The sequence below is a fragment of the Primulina eburnea genome, chromosome 17 (genome assembly GCF_022965805.1).
Source record: "Primulina eburnea isolate SZY01 chromosome 17, ASM2296580v1, whole genome shotgun sequence".
Classification (NCBI taxonomy): domain Eukaryota; kingdom Viridiplantae; phylum Streptophyta; class Magnoliopsida; order Lamiales; family Gesneriaceae; genus Primulina; species Primulina eburnea.
Window position 1 is genome coordinate 4,272,912 of NC_133117.1, and position 17,184 is coordinate 4,290,095.

A 17,184-nucleotide genomic window follows, 5' to 3' on the forward strand; every position below is an offset into this window, starting at 1 on the left:
TTTAAAGTAAATGAAAAAAAAAACTATAGACCAATTAATTCAATGAATTCATATTGGATGGTTTTATTCACGAAGAATAACAAGCATATTAAAATATAAGATTTCACAAATTATTTGAGTTCAAAATTATATAATTATATATACTTATTTTGCCCTCAATGTGTTTTTGTTATTATAAAAAATAATGAGTATCTAGAATTACAATTTGAAAAATTTTCAATAAAAATGGTTGATAAATGACAATATGAGCTGACTTTAGTACATGATATATATTCGACTTAGTACTTTTGAATAATTTACAAAAATGATCGAATATTTGAAATACAAATTTATTATGAAAGACTTAAAAAAGACAATTATATCTGGAATGATGGAATAAACATTTCCTATAAAGAATATTTATCCATGAGTACTAAAATACTTTTATATTTATAAATCACATTCATTGATAATTGTTTGATAATTTGATTATCAAAATATCTTTTTACCAACTTGAAGATGAAGAAAAGATATATAACCTTGAAATATCATATCTTAGGGTAATTTATGCATCATCATATCTCACAAATTACATTAGTGATGTATAACTATTTTCCAACTCAAAAAACACTGACAACCATAAAGCACAAAAGACTTTGAATTTACATAAAGGGATTATCAATAACCGGAGATAACACGACTTATCTTTTTATAAAATCATCACCTCCATCAACTTTTTATTAGAATTTTTTCATATGATTTTACCGTCAAGATTTTAGCGAAAATAACTGTCGAGTCCCGATGAATTTCAAAAACATCCATCTTGCAAATCGATAATTTAACGAAATGATTGCTATGAAAATAATCATATAAAGGAGATTGTTATAGATATATTTTTGTTGCAGATGATTATTCATATTTGTTTAGATTTTTTATTTTTGTGATCAAAATAAATGCGACAAGATAATAAATATACAGATTTACATGTTGTAATTTTACTTTATAAACGAGGTGATTGAAACATATGAATATTAACTCTTATGAATTCTCTATATTCATCTATATTTTCAATTATGATTTATAAAAAAATTACATTTTTTAGGATATTAGCAAGGTAATTAGTTGGTTAAAAAAATTGTACTCTTAATATTTTTTCCTTTTAAATTCTACTAAACTAAAAGATTAAGTTTTAGTTATGTAAGTAATTTAATTTATTAAATCTTTAAGTTTTTCATATAATCAAAATTTTAGATCTTATTTTATGGTAATATTATTAAAAAAATAAGGTAATTTAATTTGAACTCAATAAATTATAGATTAGATATAATTTAACCCAAACTTAAAAAATATATTAATTTTTGGCGCTGTTGAAACTTCAAGCATTGAGCGGGCGGCGCCACCGGGAACGATCTTCTCTGGACGCCGGAAACCGCCGAAAAATGGCTGAAAACATAATGATTGTGTTTGATTTCGACAGAACGCTGATCGATGATGACAGCGACCGATGGGTGATAACAAATATGGGTCTGACGAATTTGTTTCTTCAGCTTCGACGCACTTTGCCTTGGAATAGTCTCATGGTATGCCATCTCTCTCTCACTATTAAATGCGATGTCAATTTGGTTTCTATATTTGCTCGAAATCCTTTGATGTGTATGCATTTTCCTTTAGTTAGAAAACCCATTTGATTAAATAATAAAGTTTCGACCTTTAGCAGATATATTGAGAATGATTCTGTTGTTGTGGAATCCTTTGCTTGGTTTTTTTTTTTTTCCTGTTTGTATGATTTGGGTTTTTCTCTCTATTAAATGTTTTTATTATGGTTTTGTTTGCTCATGATTGAAGTGGCATGCTAGGTGAGGTTTTGAAGTGGTGGCAGTTCTTGAGTTTGTATTGTTAACATGGAATACTCGTGGATCCTTATTTCAAGAACCCAAGTTCTTGTGGTGAAATAATCTTGCCAGCATGGGTATTCGAAACAGCGAAAAAACTCGGAAAATATAGCCGGAGAACTGGATGTGATTTTAAATATATTGATAAACTCCATGTCCTTCACATCCTTGATTATACAGATAACTAAAGAAGATCACATCCGTATCAGTGGCTACCTTCTAAATCTTTCATTTCTAAGATATTAATTAGTGAAGAAGAAGAAAGAAATGTCTAATTTCAATATGATAAAGATGTTCATTTAGTCATCAGAATGAACAAAAAAGTCACAAAAATTGTGAAGTGAAGACACAAAAATTAGCGTATAAGCACATCATTCAATACATGGGATTTTTTAGCATCATGTTACTAACATTATTCAAGTCCATTTCCCTTAAGATATTTTCAGTTAATTTTGGACTCTGCTCTACAACTTTTCTTGCACAATTGGATTGTAAAATAGACCCTCTATTCTTGTAGGATAGGATGTTGGAAGAGCTTCACATTCAAGGGAAAACAGTTGATGATATTGCTCAGTGCTTAAAAGGGATTCCTTTGCATCCTCGTGTCATCTCCGTGATTAAATCAGCTCATTCTCTTGGGTAATTACATTATTATTATTATTGAACTTTTTGTGAATGGGGTGACTTTAGATCTTGGATTCTATTATTCTCTTGATTTGAGATAGAAAGTGTGACGGTCAAATTTGCATGGCCACAGATGTGATTTAAAGGTGGCTAGCGACTCGAATATGTTTTACATCAAAACTATTTTGGAACATCATGGAATATACCATTGTTTCTCGGAGATCGTAACGAACCCTGCTCTTGTAGATAGCGGAGGTAGGCTTAGAATCTTCCCATGCCATGATGTAGCTTCATCTCATGCTTGTAACCTCTGCCCTCCTAATTTATGTAAGGTAATCTATATTTGAATCTAGCGACAATCCATTTATTGCCTTTTGATATTGGCATGTCACATCTTGCTTAATCAGTATTAGAATCGTCTAAATGTATCACTTATAGTGAAATTGTTGTTCTATGCATTTTCTTATCATACAACCATTACATTGTTTTAAGTTCATATCAGCACCAGGACAGCTCTCTCGTTCCAAATGGTGTTCCAATCTCCTTTTCCTATTGAGGCAAATGATTCGTCCTCATAAACGGAAAGATGTGTTATTCAACTAGATCACGGAATAAGATATAGGAACCTCATCTGGAACATAAATTGTAGATGGATGTCATTTATCTAAATATATAAAGTTTCAGTCACCAAAATATATGAAACAAGATATCGAAACAATATGTTTGGAAATAAAAAGTGGAATGTATCAACATTACTATGATTTTCTCCAGCAATGATGTAAGTATACTTTCCTCAGGGTGTTGTAACCAAGAATGTATCAGGGGAATCCAAACTTGTTATATATGTGTATTTTTCTCGATAGTAATTTTGCTGGATTATGCCAACTAATTCTAGAGTATCTTCAAATGCTCGAAAATGAAGTTCCAATCATATCTCTACTAAATTTAACTTGTGTGGAGACTATGTATGATCTAACTATGATAAAAGTATACGACCATGTTCTTCTGTGTCAACGCTCGGGCTGTAATCTTCATAATTTCTTCTGAATGTAGGGTCATGTGATTGATCGAATCCAATCTGAAACTGGGAGCAAGAGATTAATATACATAGGAGATGGCATGAATGATTTTTGTCCAACTCTGAAGCTTGTTGCAGCAGACTGCGTTATGCCAAGAAAGAACTTCCCTTTATGGGGTCACATATCAAAAAATTTGGAACTTGTCAAAGCAAAAGTTTGTGAATGGAGCGATGGGGAAGAGTTAGCAAAGATCCTATACTCGATCTTATAATTGGTATCTAGAATGAAGACAGAATTATTTTGCTACGAGCCAAATGTATTTGTTAAAGATAAACAACCGCTTAAGCAAGATGAACCTCGACGACTCATGTGAAGTCGTTCTGCGAACATAGACTGGCATAAAACACAGGCTTCATGTTGTTTGTGCTATTCATTCTAGAACAGATAGATGCACATGCTTGTGTGCGTAGCTTTCAATTAAATTTCGTAAGCTCAACTCTGTTAATGAGATAAATTGAAGTTATATATGTACTTAATCCAATGGATAGTCGTAAAAGTTAAAAATCTCTCATGTCAAATGGATTTCATTCTAGACTTTGAAGTTTGAACAACTTTGGATAATGTTATGTAAATTAAATTATTTTCAAGCATTTTCCATTAAAAAAATGGAATGAGTCAACAAATTTTAGCTGGCACATTGTATTTGATGTGCAAGAAACCAGTGACGATTCACCACTCAAGAATGTATCACACACAGATCAAAAAACAAACATCAAGAATTTATTGCCTCTCAATGCACCTTTCCCGGCTTTGATATAAATTTACTAATTAGGCTAGATGCACAAGCAATGTCTGGTCTTGAACAGACCGTAGCATACATGAGGCTCCCTGTGGCACTTGCATAAGGAATCCTTGAAACGTAAGATGATAGTGGATCCCCTTGTCTTAGTATTCTTTGTGGTAATATCAGACCTATTTCATTACCATTATGGAGCACCGAGTACCTTACCTTTGAAACACAGAGCATTTTGGTGTTAATACCCATGTTAACACCCATTCACTTGTGCAACATAATGTGGACATTCATTAATTCTTTTTTTATTATTATTTTTTGAAAGGAGAGTGAAAGGAGCGGGCTGCTTGGCTCACCCCATTAATTACATATAAGTTTTATGAAAAAAATTAGAAAATTATTTTTTATGTAAGTGTTATTTATTTTTATATGTTCTACGGTTTCATTTTATGTTTATAATAAAATTTTAATTTTAAATAAATGACACTCATAAAATAAGATCAAATAATTTTAGGTATTAAAAATATAAAAACATATTATTATTTATATAAAATAATAATAATTTAAATTTTGTAAATAATTTGAAATTGAATTTATGTAATGTGAAATAAGAATAAGATGAATGAGTGGACAATGAGAACTACAAATAATGATTGTTAATATTAAAATGAATGTGATAGAATATATGTGTTAATATAATGTGTATGTGACATGTGAACTCTGAATAGAGAAGTCAGGATATCCGACAAAAACCGCTCGAATTATGTGGGTCCAATTGAGGCTTATAATCAATTGTGATTTTCATACTTTTAATTTCATTTTAATTGAATTAAATATAATAAAAGAGGTTATTTATCCATCAATAATTGAGCTCGAATTTTGTATATTAATTCATTAACAAGTTTAATTCTTAATACATTTTAAAAAATACATTGTCAAATAAATAAATAATAATTATGATTTTCTGGAATTGACCTGAATTAAAATCCGATAATAATATTTCTAACACCGTTCCTGGTCTAATTTTCGTCGCTGTTGAAAATTTTTCTGATTCGAAGAAGTCAGAAGCGTTTTGGATTCCGCTTCTTTTCTCCTTTCCAAGGCAGCTTCTGCTTCTTCAACATCTGTGTGTATATATGGAGAGAGAGGGAGACTTTTATGCCGTATATGAATCCTGATTCAGAAAAAAAGTAAAGGGATTCTTTTCCTGTGTGTAATGGGAGAGAAGAGTGATGAAAGAGAGAAAAAGGGGTTGGTGTTGAATGGGTTAATTGGGGAGATGCCTGTTTTCGCAAAGGAGTTGGTTGCTGGTGGGCTGGCAGGTGGGTTTGCCAAGACTGTTGTTGCGCCGCTCGAACGCGTCAAGATCTTGTTCCAGGTCCTTGTATTACTGTAATTTTGGGTGATCGATTGGCTACATGCTATTTCTTTTGTTGTTTTCTTTGAAAAATTTCCGCCTTTTTCTTTGCTGTAAGGGGGGATGGGTTTGGGGGTGGGAATTGTGATTGGTTGTTTCGAAGATGATCACTTGTAGGTACGGTGAACTAGATGTTATGAGATTGATATGTGAACAGGTTGTTTTGCGAGTTTGTTGATGGTTAACAGAGTCTCGATCTTTTAATTGTTTTGCATTATTTCCGGTTTCGGTGCTCCAATAGTTCTTGGCATTGTTGATTATCGATGGCGTTGCGCTGGAATTAAGAACCTGGAAGTTGGAACTTGGAAGGCATTGTTATTGAATCCACTTGGCACTTGTATAGTTCTCGAAAAGCAAAATATGTATATTTGTGTAAATTTTGTAGTAACCTGAGATGGAGGATCAATAGCAATTTTGTATCAAATGGAGCAGCATAACGTATTCCCTTCGACTTTTGGCTGTTTGATCAGTCGGATTGCTTTTCATAATGTAGTGTCAATTAACTCGGCTATTGTTTTTCTTTTGATATTGCCGGCATTTAGGAAATGCTACCCCATAGCATTTTAGTTGTTTTCTTACTTGTTTTTAATTTAGGAGATACAAATAAGTCCAATATCATTCCGAGTTGCAAGTTGCTGACGAAGAAGATTGACCTCAACTTACTGATCAAGCCTCTGAACTTCTACTAAAAACTTGGAGATGGTTAGGCTGTTACTGAAATCAGTCTGTGCATAGCTACTGATGCAAGATGCAACTTAAACTTCTCTACTGGACAATACTTTTTGCTCCTCCTTGAACAGTATTTAGAGTCAGTTTGTTGCATAATTGGGGGCTTGTTATTGGATTAATGTTGCGTCGAACCAGATTGTGTTAAAAATATTATCCCCTCAATACTATGTTTAATGAAGAGCAAAAATGGTGACTCTTCTGCAATCTGTCTGGAAAGTTGAAATTGTTTTCTTTGCTTTATGTGTTACTTCATATTGGAAGAGTTTTTGGCTTTTGCTGATACTGAATCTTGACTCCGTTAATTTCCATCTATGCATTTATATGCTCTTTCAAATGGTTGTATTGTAAAGGGACTCAAGTTTGTTACTTTTCCTTTATATTTTTCAGACGAGACGAAATGAGTTCCATAGTCTTGGCCTTTCGGGATCCTTCACAAAAATAGCAAAAACAGAAGGATTACTTGGTTTTTACAGGTAGAACTTTTATCTTTTCTTGGTTTCTGAATGTATGAATGTGAAGTGCTTACTTTTGTCATTTATATAAAAGAGTATTATGTGATTTATCGTTAGAGGGAATGGAGCAAGTGTTGTGCGTATTGTGCCTTATGCAGCTTTGCATTATATGGCCTATGAAGAATACCGAAGATGGATCATCCTTGGTTTTCCTGATGTCGGGAGAGGTCCTGTTCTTGATCTCGTTGCTGGTTCATTTGCTGGAGGAACAGCTGTGCTTTTTACTTATCCACTTGATTTAGTTCGAACTAAACTGGCTTACCAGGCAAGTGTTTATCAGTCATCAATCTCAGCATTCCTAAAATCTGTCTCAGGAAATTCAAATTTTTTATGATCTTTTACCAATAAACCCACAGTTTCAAAAAAAATTGAGCTTGATTTTTATAGGATGGTGCAGGTTGTTGAACCCTTGAAACGAAGTGTTGAAGGGCTTGCTATGAGGGAATCTGTATATAAAGGAATCCGTGATTGCTTCTCCAAGACATACAAGGAGGCCGGAGTACGAGGTCTCTACCGTGGTGCTGGTATGTTGTATTGATCCTCTTGTTTATTCGAAAATTTAATGGGTTGTTTTCTAAACCTTCATGTTGAATTTTCAGCTCCATCGCTATATGGAATCTTTCCCTATGCGGGATTGAAATTTTACTTCTACGAGGAAATGAAAACCCACGTCCCCGAAAATCACAAAAAGGATATCACAGTTAAACTTGTATGCGGCTCCATTGCAGGTTTATTGGGTCAGACTTTCACTTATCCTATTGATGTTGTCCGGAGGCAAATGCAGGTATTATGCTTGTTGAATCAGAGATTATTAAGTTAAATATCAATTTTATAATATTGAATGTGTTCTGGTGTAGCCAAAGTAAGATGTGATGCAAGTCATGAAGCAATGAGGGCAATTCCGCCTCCCCTTACTCAGAATCGCTCGAACTTCTAACTACTGAGTTTTTAGTGCCTGATTTTTGTTCAGATACTATTTGTAGATTTTTCAAGAAAAGTTATCTATTATCAATGATAACAGTGGAAATAAAATCTTTTAAACCATGCAATAGTTCATATGCTACATTTCGATAACCGTGCTACACAGGACAGCAGGGGCAATTGCTACCCTGTAACTTTTCCTGAATTCAAATAGTACAAGGAAAAAGTAAAATCTTGGATTCACAGGTCCAGAGGCTATCGACTTCAAAGAGCAGTGAAATGAAAGGAACTATGGCAACTCTTGTGATGATTGCACAAACACAAGGATGGAAGCAATTATTTTCTGGCCTTAGCATCAATTACTTAAAGGCGAGCATAAACTTTTACTTATATTTTGCTCCTCGACTCATTTTCATTTATCAAAGTTTGAAAATGTGTATCTTTACGAATTTCAGGTTGTCCCCTCTGTCGCGATTGGATTTACAGTGTATGATGTTATGAAGGCATTCCTGCAGGTTCCACCAAGAGACGAATCTTTCGCGGAGGTCGCTGCTAACCGAAGAAATAATCAGGCAACGTCTCTTCCTTCTTCGCAGCCATTATCTCAAACTCAACCATAGCAATTCTTTACCATAATGGTATTGATTTCCGTCGTTGTATATGGGACCATCTCCCTTAACTTGGGGCCATGGAGGTCTCATATCTTATTCTTTACCACGCAAATGTTCCATCAATGGCAATAATAAGTGCTGCAACCTTAGTTAGAAGATCTAGATCTTGTAAATAAGTCATTAGGATATCAAGATTGATGCATTAAGAACTTGTATATTATAACAGGTTCTCAATAATTTGAAGTTATCTCAATTTAAGGTTTTCTTATGACTCACGAATCGAATCTGGTTGAATATTATTCATATTTTATGTTCGAGCTCGAGCAGAAATGTTATTAGCCTTAGCAGAAGCGTTTTGAGTTTTATGACTTCAAGTCTGTTATTCGATATTACTCAAAATGTTGGTGAGCTACTCGGCAAGGGGCTCGAAAAGTTCGTGGGTCGACTCAGTTTGTATGAAACTTAATATACACGCATAGAGCACCAAGATGGTATATACGATGCTTGTTTGATCTATGAAATATCCTCGTCTAATCAATAATTCTAGATGTAAATTATCAATGAAATATTTAAGTGTAATCAATAAAGTTGAAAATGGGAGTCAATGCATATGTAGATAATTCAATTTTTAATAATAGAAACATTACTAAAATTCAGAATATTTCGTCTTTTAAATTTCTATAGTTTTCAAAGTTTATGGGCACAAATCGATATACGTTTTTGTTGGGTGCAATAATTGTCCCTGTTTGGTAGAGTGATCGAACCGTGTTGCTTGAGTTGCTACGCGGTTTAAAAGATTTGAGTTGTACCATTACCACCAGCTATAGCTTTTGGTAAAACGGCAAACGCTCGGTCCTACAATTGGTATCAGAGCCAAGGTCACGAGTTCGATTCCTATTGATTGTCAGGAGTACAATTATTGGGAGGGAGATTGTTGGGTGCAATAATTGTCCATGCTTGGTAGAGCGATCGAACCGTGTTGCTTGAGCTGCTATGAGTTTAAAAAATTTGAATTGCACCATTACCATCAACTATAGCTTTTAGTAAAGCGACAAAAGCTCGGTCATACACTTTTAAATTCTTTGGTCAAATGGATGAGCTTATTATATATAATGCTCCTCATGACTAAAAAGTTGGTTATTGTTTAATTAATTAACCAACATTACTTTAATTTCTTATAATCAGTATACCGAGATTCGACAAAAACTACATCGAATTTATACAAGAAAGCACACGAATAAATCTGAAAATTTAATATTTATACGAGTATCACACGAGGATGAGTAATTATATATTATCTAATATTTTTTGGCATAACATCCTATTTCAATATAAAAACTACAGAATTTGAGCTTTAAATAAGAATGATACAAAGGTAATTAATTTGGACATTATTTCAAAATATTTCTTGTAATAATCCAAGAACTAATATCGTTCTGTAATCATTAGACGAGAAAGAAACCTAGAAAATTTATTAGAGGAGATTGGAGAAATGCCTTCGGGGTGATACATATATATATATTTTTAAAAAAATTACGCATAAAATTTCGAATTATTTAAAATGTGAGGGGAGAAAAACTTTGGCAGAGAGATTTTTTCCTCAGAAAAATTACACATAAAATTCACATTATTTTGGTGATCAATTTATATATATATTGGGTTTTTTGGATAGGTGTTTTCCTCACCTATGACTTGTAATTCTATCTCTAGTTTTCTTGATTCCAATCTAAGATTTTTATTTTTTTGTAGAATCGACTTGTCTTATATTTAGATACCTGTTTCCTGTAATGCAATTTCAACATTTATAGCTAGAATGGGGAAGGGGAAGTAATATAAAGTTTGGAGAGGATAATATTTTTAGATAAATCACACATAAAATTTCTCTGGTGAAATATAGCAAAACAAGAACAAATGGATTGTCAAAGGTGAAATCAAACATGCAAAAATCTTGTAATAATACATAAATATCCACAATTATTGCACGTACGGACGATTGATAATGTGTATAATAATGTCTAGTTGGAAGACAAGTGTACCATTAAATTCATCACAAAGGTCACACCACTATGTGACTAGCTCCATTCCCAATTTTCATTCACGTTAAATATTTTCCCCACAAATTTTGTAAAATTATGGGAGTTATTATAATATAAAGTTGATTATTGAATTCCTTTTTCGACACATTTTTCTTCACTTTTAATTCATGCATGTTCATTTTGTGTGCGACATGTAATGTTGATATCATTATATTTTTAAATCTAGTAAAATCTAGTATGATTCATGTTCGACCTCATATTTAAAAAAAATATTAGGCCAATGGGTAGCTTGATTACTCTCAGAATAGCAAGAACTCGATCATTTTCTAGATGATAGATTTATTTGGTACACATTACTCTCAAAATTAGGCCAATGGGTTTTAAAAATCTTGTTGCCTATCCTGGTTACATATGTAAATGTAAAAACGAAGTTTCTCAAATTTAAAGCTCATTAAATTTTTTTCCCAATAAATAATGTCAGACGAAAATATTGAATGGATTGATTATATTATCAATCGAAAAAGAAATTACTGAACAATTTTATTGATTTTTTTATCTCTAAAATTGTGAGCCGATTGTTTTATATTGATTATTTTGTACATGTTTTATCTTATTACTCAATTGTAATATAAATATTTTGATTATTGCGCATTTTTAAGTTTTTACATTGTCTTTAGTTTGAAAAAGTTGTGACGATTATAAAATAATACAAACACATGTTATGATTTAGGGGCAACTTTATAAAGTTAAACTTATATTCAAAAATTGTTAGGAACGACTTTGAGTATACAGGATGGATAATTTATATTTATATATACTGATTAACAGTTTAATAGTATCACAAGGGATGAATAATATATAGTTATATATTGTTATGTATGTCGATTAAGTACTTACGTCTGATGAAAAACTCCAGTGTGAATTCCCTAGCCTACTAGTGGAGAAAGAAGCATACCCATTTATCATGTTCATTCTCGTAATTTTACTTGGAGCATATACAATTCTGTTAGGATCGGAAAAGAGTTTAGAGGAGGGTGAATAAACTCTTTAAAAAATAGTTGTTTTTTCAAAAGCTACAATAGCTTGTTCTTGAAAATTTGAACACCGATGAATTAAATCGAGTTTGGTTTTCAAACCAAGCGGAAGACACTCGAAATAATCCTTCGCAGAAACCGATCAAAGATTTTGTAAAGCATTAAAAATATATGCAAGTTGAATAAGTAAAAATATTTTGGTTGAAACATTTTAATCAAACACTTGGTATGCAATATTTTGGTATTTGAAGAACATATAAAATGCTTCAACAATGCATCTCTAAAACAATGAAAATGATAAGTAAATGCAATAAATAAATAGACACAAATTTGTTTATGGATGTTCGGAGATTAACAACTCCTACGTCACCCCTTCTTTCCATTGGGAAGGATCCACTAGAAGACTTTGATTTATACAACACTTTGTACAAACCCATTTCAACTTAGCACTTATCTCTTGCCTAATTGAAACTCCTAGCACACTCTCGATTATAGACCGCAACCTCACAATCCGCATAATGTTTAATGTCTCTTATGCCAGTACTACAAACACAATCTTTAATGTCATTGTGTGAAGACTCACTCAACTAAACTTTGAAGTTCAACTTTCTTGTATATGTGTGAGTGATTGTGTGTGAGGAATTTATCCTTTATAGTGTACATCTCAAATGTATCATCACACAAGGGGTTGTGCTCTCAACTAGCAAATTTCTTCATGCTAACTGCTCATGCTTTGAATCCACTTCAAAGGCTCTTGTTTAATCTTCAAGATGTTGTATTTATAGGCTCCAACAATGATATATACGTGACATAAGAATATGACCGTTTAGAAAGTTTCTGTACTGATTCTGAAATTGCAACGGTCAAATTCGCCTTGCTGGACCTTTTCCCGAGCTTAAACTGGTTGGTCAACGGTTCAAACTGGTCATCTGATCAGTGGTTGAATTGGTCAGTGGTTGAAAACTGATCAGCGGTTCAAACTGGTCAGCAGTTCAAACTGGTCAGCATCTCAATCGCAGCTCAACTGGTGTGCTGTGCAGAACCAGTAGCTTCATCGCTATTTATCAGCATCTTAAGCTTCGATTCAGACTTTGACTTACGAAGATGATTTGTAGATCATTGTCTTATCTTTCCAAATCATACTGATTCGCTTCATTCCACTAAGCGAGCTGAGAGATATGGCCAAAATACCGCAACTGCTCATACCCAACTGATTGCTGTTTTGTGCAATCAGTTTGGTCATTCAACAACCGGTTTGGACTAGATACCATTCGATTTTGCCCAAATGACGTGAGATACGACTTGTTCCAAAATGTGTTTTCTGATCATGGAAGTTATCGGATTGTCATTTGAATCAACCAGCTGAGAGATATGGGCAAAATACTAACACTGCTCGTTTTGAACCGTTTGTAGAATCCGAAATGTCTTGTCTGAAATTCAATCAGCGGTTTGACCTAGATAACATTCGAGCTGGTCCAACTAGCCTGAGATATGACTTGTAGATAATTGAGTTGGCTTTCCAACCGTTTTGGCCTTAGGTCATTTCGATCTTTGGTTTGTAAGATATGCTCAAAATACCGCACCTCGCCAGAATTCAACCGGTTGCGAAATTGATGTTCCAGCTTCCAACTTGATGTATCAACTTCACACTTGAGTAAATATGTTAGAAACACAATAACAAGTTTTTTTATCATCAAAATCAAGATTTCTAGTTTTTCTCAAACAACAAATTCAGTGTGAGGATATCACTTGATATTGACGAGAATGGATACGATGGATGGGTCTGCTACTTCCTCCATTAGTAGGCCAGGAATTCATACTAGATTTTTTCAACTAACGCAAGTACTCCGTCGACATATACATCAATATAGTTCCTGGTTTCACTTCCATCATGTTCATCCAACAATACGATTAGCATCACGATCACCTATTTACCATATACACACATAATCATGACCGGGGTGAGTAACAAACAAATATATATAGTATGACTAAAATAAAAACATGTATTGTAAAAAATGACATATGAATGCATGTACGTTCCGTCAAAATCCCATGCAAGGAAAATCATAATAGCAGTAATGATATCAGGTGTACCAATCAGTTAATCAAGGCTTATTTGCTCACCCCTTACCTCGTTTTTCAGATAAAAACGAGGAATAACTTGAAGAAGAGAGTAGAGATCAGTTCTGAGGTAATAAGAAGATGTTCAAAAGTTGTTATTACGGTCATATTTTTAATCTTTCGCTGACATCTTTAGTTTGAATAGATTTTTTATATTCCGTGTTTTAAATTTTTTTACGTAAGAACTGCATAATGAAATAATAGACTGGTTTTAAGCGATTTGTGTACAACAAGTTTGTTTTTTGAATTTAATTTGTTTGTTAAACAACGTCGGCATCAACAACTCCGGACATAAGACAGGACAAGAAACTATTTGAAAATACGGTTCATTAGGTCCGTAAGTACTGCATGAGCATTTGTAAGATCAAGCAACATTAGCTAGAATTCAAAATGACTTTATATTTTTAAGAATGCTTTTTTTGGTGTATCTTTGTCTTGAACTCACATATGATGATATCCAGAATGCAAATCGTTTTTTTAAAGAAACATCAGTACTCTGAAGTTGATCGAAAAGATCATTTGTACAAAGAAATTGGTACTTATTCTTTACAGTAGCTCGATTAAGTTGGCATAGTCAATGGACAAGCACATCTAACCATCCTTCTTGTGATCAAACAGCATTGGGGCTTCCCATGGTGACACATTGGGTCTATTGCAGTCTTTATCCATCAATTCTTGCAATTACTCCTTTAGCTCATTTACTTCTATCGTGGCATTTGGTACATCTCTTTGGAAATAGGAGTTGTACCTGCGATTAGTTCGATCGAGAATTCAATTTTTCTTGGTGGAGAAAATCCTGGTATTTCTTCAAGAAAAACATATGGAAATTGGTTCACCACCAGAGGTTTAAACAATGTGACCTATGAGGAGCCGTATGAGGTGAAAATCTCATGTACGATTCTGTAATAGCGATAGGAGCAGTGATGTTAGCGTCGACTATGATAATCTAATAGTTCAAGTACAGCTGATATAGTTGAAGTCAGTCAATTCAGACTAGAATAAATTATCCCATGAAAATAGTTGACAACAGGGAAAAGAGAATTGAGATAAAGTTTGGGGCTTGGGTGTGGTATTTTTAGAAATTTACTCATAAAATTCCAAAATTTTGGATTTGAGATCACCTCAATTCTAATAGGTGCGTCCTCTATATATATTCTATTCAAATGTCTTATAAATTCATATGATATAGGAAAAGGTTATTTGCATAAACTTATTTGTTGGGTACAATAATCGATCATGTTGGGCAGAGTAATTGAAATGTTGTGCTTGAGCTGTTATACTATTTAAAATATTTGATTTGCACTGTTACCATAATCTATAGATTTTGATAAAACAGTAAAAGCTTGAGCCTAAAATTTGTATTAGAGCCAAGATCGCGACTTTGATTTTCATTGATTGCAATTGATGCAATTATTAGGAGATAGATTGTTTGGTACAATAATTATCCACGATGGGTAGGCACTTGAGCTGTTGTATGATTTAAAGATTTGACTTGCATAGTTACCATCAGTTATAGCTTTTGATAAAGCGACAAACGCTCGATCCTATATTATTTGATTGTAAAGCTAGAAGAAACAGTTTGCATCAACTTTTAGTTTTGAATTGATCCCTTACATATTACTCGATTTTTAAATTTAGAAGCATTCTACATTTTTCAAATATTATTATATACTGAATTATAATCTTATTAACAAAAACATTTAAATGAAATATTGGATTTGTGATAATCAAAATAAGAAATAATTTGATCATTGAGTGAGAAATAAGATATTTAAATAAAGTTATAATTACCACAATGAAATAGTGCACCGACATGCATTTATTATTGTATTTTGCAACTAAAATGTCAAAAAAGTTTCCACATATTATTTTTATATCATATTTAAAATAATTATGAATCCTAATTTTTGTTATTTTGAGTTGGCCTTTGTTACGAAAAATTGTGAATAAATTGAATTTGGAAATTCTTATATCTATGTATATCACATATTTATATATTAACCTAAGTTCAGGTAATTAAAAACTACAAAATGAACTTATTAATCTTCAATGTACACAAATTATGTAGTAAAAATATATGACAATTAAGACAATGAAGTAGAGACAAAAACTTGTGTGAGACGGTCTCACGGGTTATGTTTGTGGGACGTATCTCTTATTTGAGTCATTCATAAAAAAGTATTACTTTTTACGCTAATAATATTATTTTTTATTATGAATATCGGTAGATTTCATCCGTCTCACAGATTAGAATCTGTGAGACGGTCTCACATGGGACCTACTCTGAAGTAGAATATATGTTCACATACATAACAAAATATATAGACAAGAAAAATAATAAATAAAAATATTTTTCTAGATATAAATGTTTTTGTATAACTTTTTACATTGAGTTGGAGAAGATAAAAGATAAAAAATATTAACTATTTTGGCTTACACAAAAAAAAAAAAAAAATAGAAATGGAAGATGGAAGAAGGAAGAATTGTTTGATATACAATGAATTCAGTTTCCAAATTAAATATATACTATAAAGTTATATTTATCGTTCAAACTTTATAAATGCAACTAATTTTTCTCAAGATAAGTGTACACAAATGTTCCCATTAAGATATTTAAACAATTAGAAAAATTAAATATATTATTTTTCTGGATGTAACCGAAATTTTGTTCGCTCCTAATAATAATGTGTAGTTTATATGTTATTAAGTATAAGTGTCTAATAAATTAAATGTGACTAGGAAAGTAAAAGGATCGAGTAGAAATTGTTGTCAATTTACATGAAAGAGAATAAATAATCAAACAACATTATAAATAAAAATTACATATCATTGATTGTCAAAAAAGATTGTAATAATTGAATATTATGATAAAATATATGCATTATTGAGATAATATGACAAATAACAAAAGAAAAATATATGTAGGACCGAGTGCTTGCCGCTTTATCAAAAGTTATAGCTGGTGGTAATGGTGCAACTCAAATATTTTAAACCGCACAGCAACTCAAGCACCACGGTTCGATCGCTCTATCAAGAAAGGACAATTATTGCACCCAACAATCTCTCTCCCAATAATTGCACTCCTTGCAATAAATGAGAATCGAACCCGTGACCTTGGCTCTGATACCAATTATAGGATTGAGTGTTCGCTGCTTTACCGAAAGCTATAGGTGGTGCTAATGGTGCAACTCAAATATTTTAAACCGCACAGCAGCTGAAGCACCACGGTTCGATCGCTCTACCAAGCAAGGACAATTATTGCACCTAACAAAATATGATAAAACAAATATGAGAAAAATTTTAGTAGTCCAAATCTTTTTTTAAAATTAAAAAAACATATTTTTTTATCAAATTAGTTACATATGCTAACTAACACGAATTGTCAAAATTTACAATATTATTATCATTATCTTTTGTTGAGTTAACTAATTTTATTTTAAATTTTAATTACTTCAACATATGTTTCCTACGTTCAACGCACGTACATTATTTC

General features: G+C 32.4%; 2 protein-coding genes across 3 annotated transcripts; both read left to right on the top strand.

The window, feature by feature from the left end:
* The first annotated feature begins 1,320 nt into the window (after window positions 1–1,320).
* On the top strand, window positions 1,321–4,085 carry LOC140818657 (inorganic pyrophosphatase 2-like). The gene is made up of 4 exons (XM_073178698.1): window positions 1,321–1,559; window positions 2,389–2,510; window positions 2,629–2,827; window positions 3,549–4,085. The coding sequence occupies exons 1-4, from the start codon at window positions 1,419–1,421 to the stop codon at window positions 3,783–3,785; spliced, it is 699 nt and encodes a 232-aa protein (XP_073034799.1). The 5' UTR covers window positions 1,321–1,418; the 3' UTR covers window positions 3,786–4,085.
* A 1,231-nt stretch (window positions 4,086–5,316) lies between these two features.
* LOC140818367 (mitochondrial carrier protein CoAc2-like) lies at window positions 5,317–8,770 on the top strand. Of its 2 annotated transcripts, none has more exons than XM_073178298.1 (7): window positions 5,317–5,685; window positions 6,841–6,926; window positions 7,023–7,230; window positions 7,363–7,489; window positions 7,694–7,749; window positions 8,133–8,255; window positions 8,342–8,770. In XM_073178298.1, the coding sequence occupies exons 1-7, from the start codon at window positions 5,524–5,526 to the stop codon at window positions 8,504–8,506; spliced, it is 927 nt and encodes a 308-aa protein (XP_073034399.1). In that variant the 5' UTR covers window positions 5,317–5,523; the 3' UTR covers window positions 8,507–8,770. The 2 variants fall into 2 exon arrangements, with proteins under 2 accessions (XP_073034399.1, XP_073034398.1); XM_073178297.1 differs by having other exon boundaries at window positions 5,320–5,685; window positions 7,565–7,749.
* The last annotated feature ends 8,414 nt before the right edge of the window (window positions 8,771–17,184 follow it).

Bases quoted from the DNA above. Each gene is read 5' to 3' on its own strand.
- LOC140818367 (XM_073178297.1), top strand. From the start codon at position 5,524: ATGGGAGAGAAGAGTGATGAAAGAGAGAAAAAGGGGTTGGTGTTGAAT. The intron at 7,231-7,362 runs GCAAGTGTTTAT...AGGATGGTGCAG, and splicing joins GAACTAAACTGGCTTACCAG to GTTGTTGAACCCTTGAAACG. The intron at 8,256-8,341 runs GCGAGCATAAAC...TACGAATTTCAG, and splicing joins TTAGCATCAATTACTTAAAG to GTTGTCCCCTCTGTCGCGAT.
- LOC140818657 (XM_073178698.1), top strand. From the start codon at position 1,419: ATGGCTGAAAACATAATGATTGTGTTTGATTTCGACAGAACGCTGATC. The intron at 1,560-2,388 runs GTATGCCATCTC...CTATTCTTGTAG, and splicing joins TGCCTTGGAATAGTCTCATG to GATAGGATGTTGGAAGAGCT. The intron at 2,511-2,628 runs GTAATTACATTA...GCATGGCCACAG, and splicing joins AAATCAGCTCATTCTCTTGG to ATGTGATTTAAAGGTGGCTA.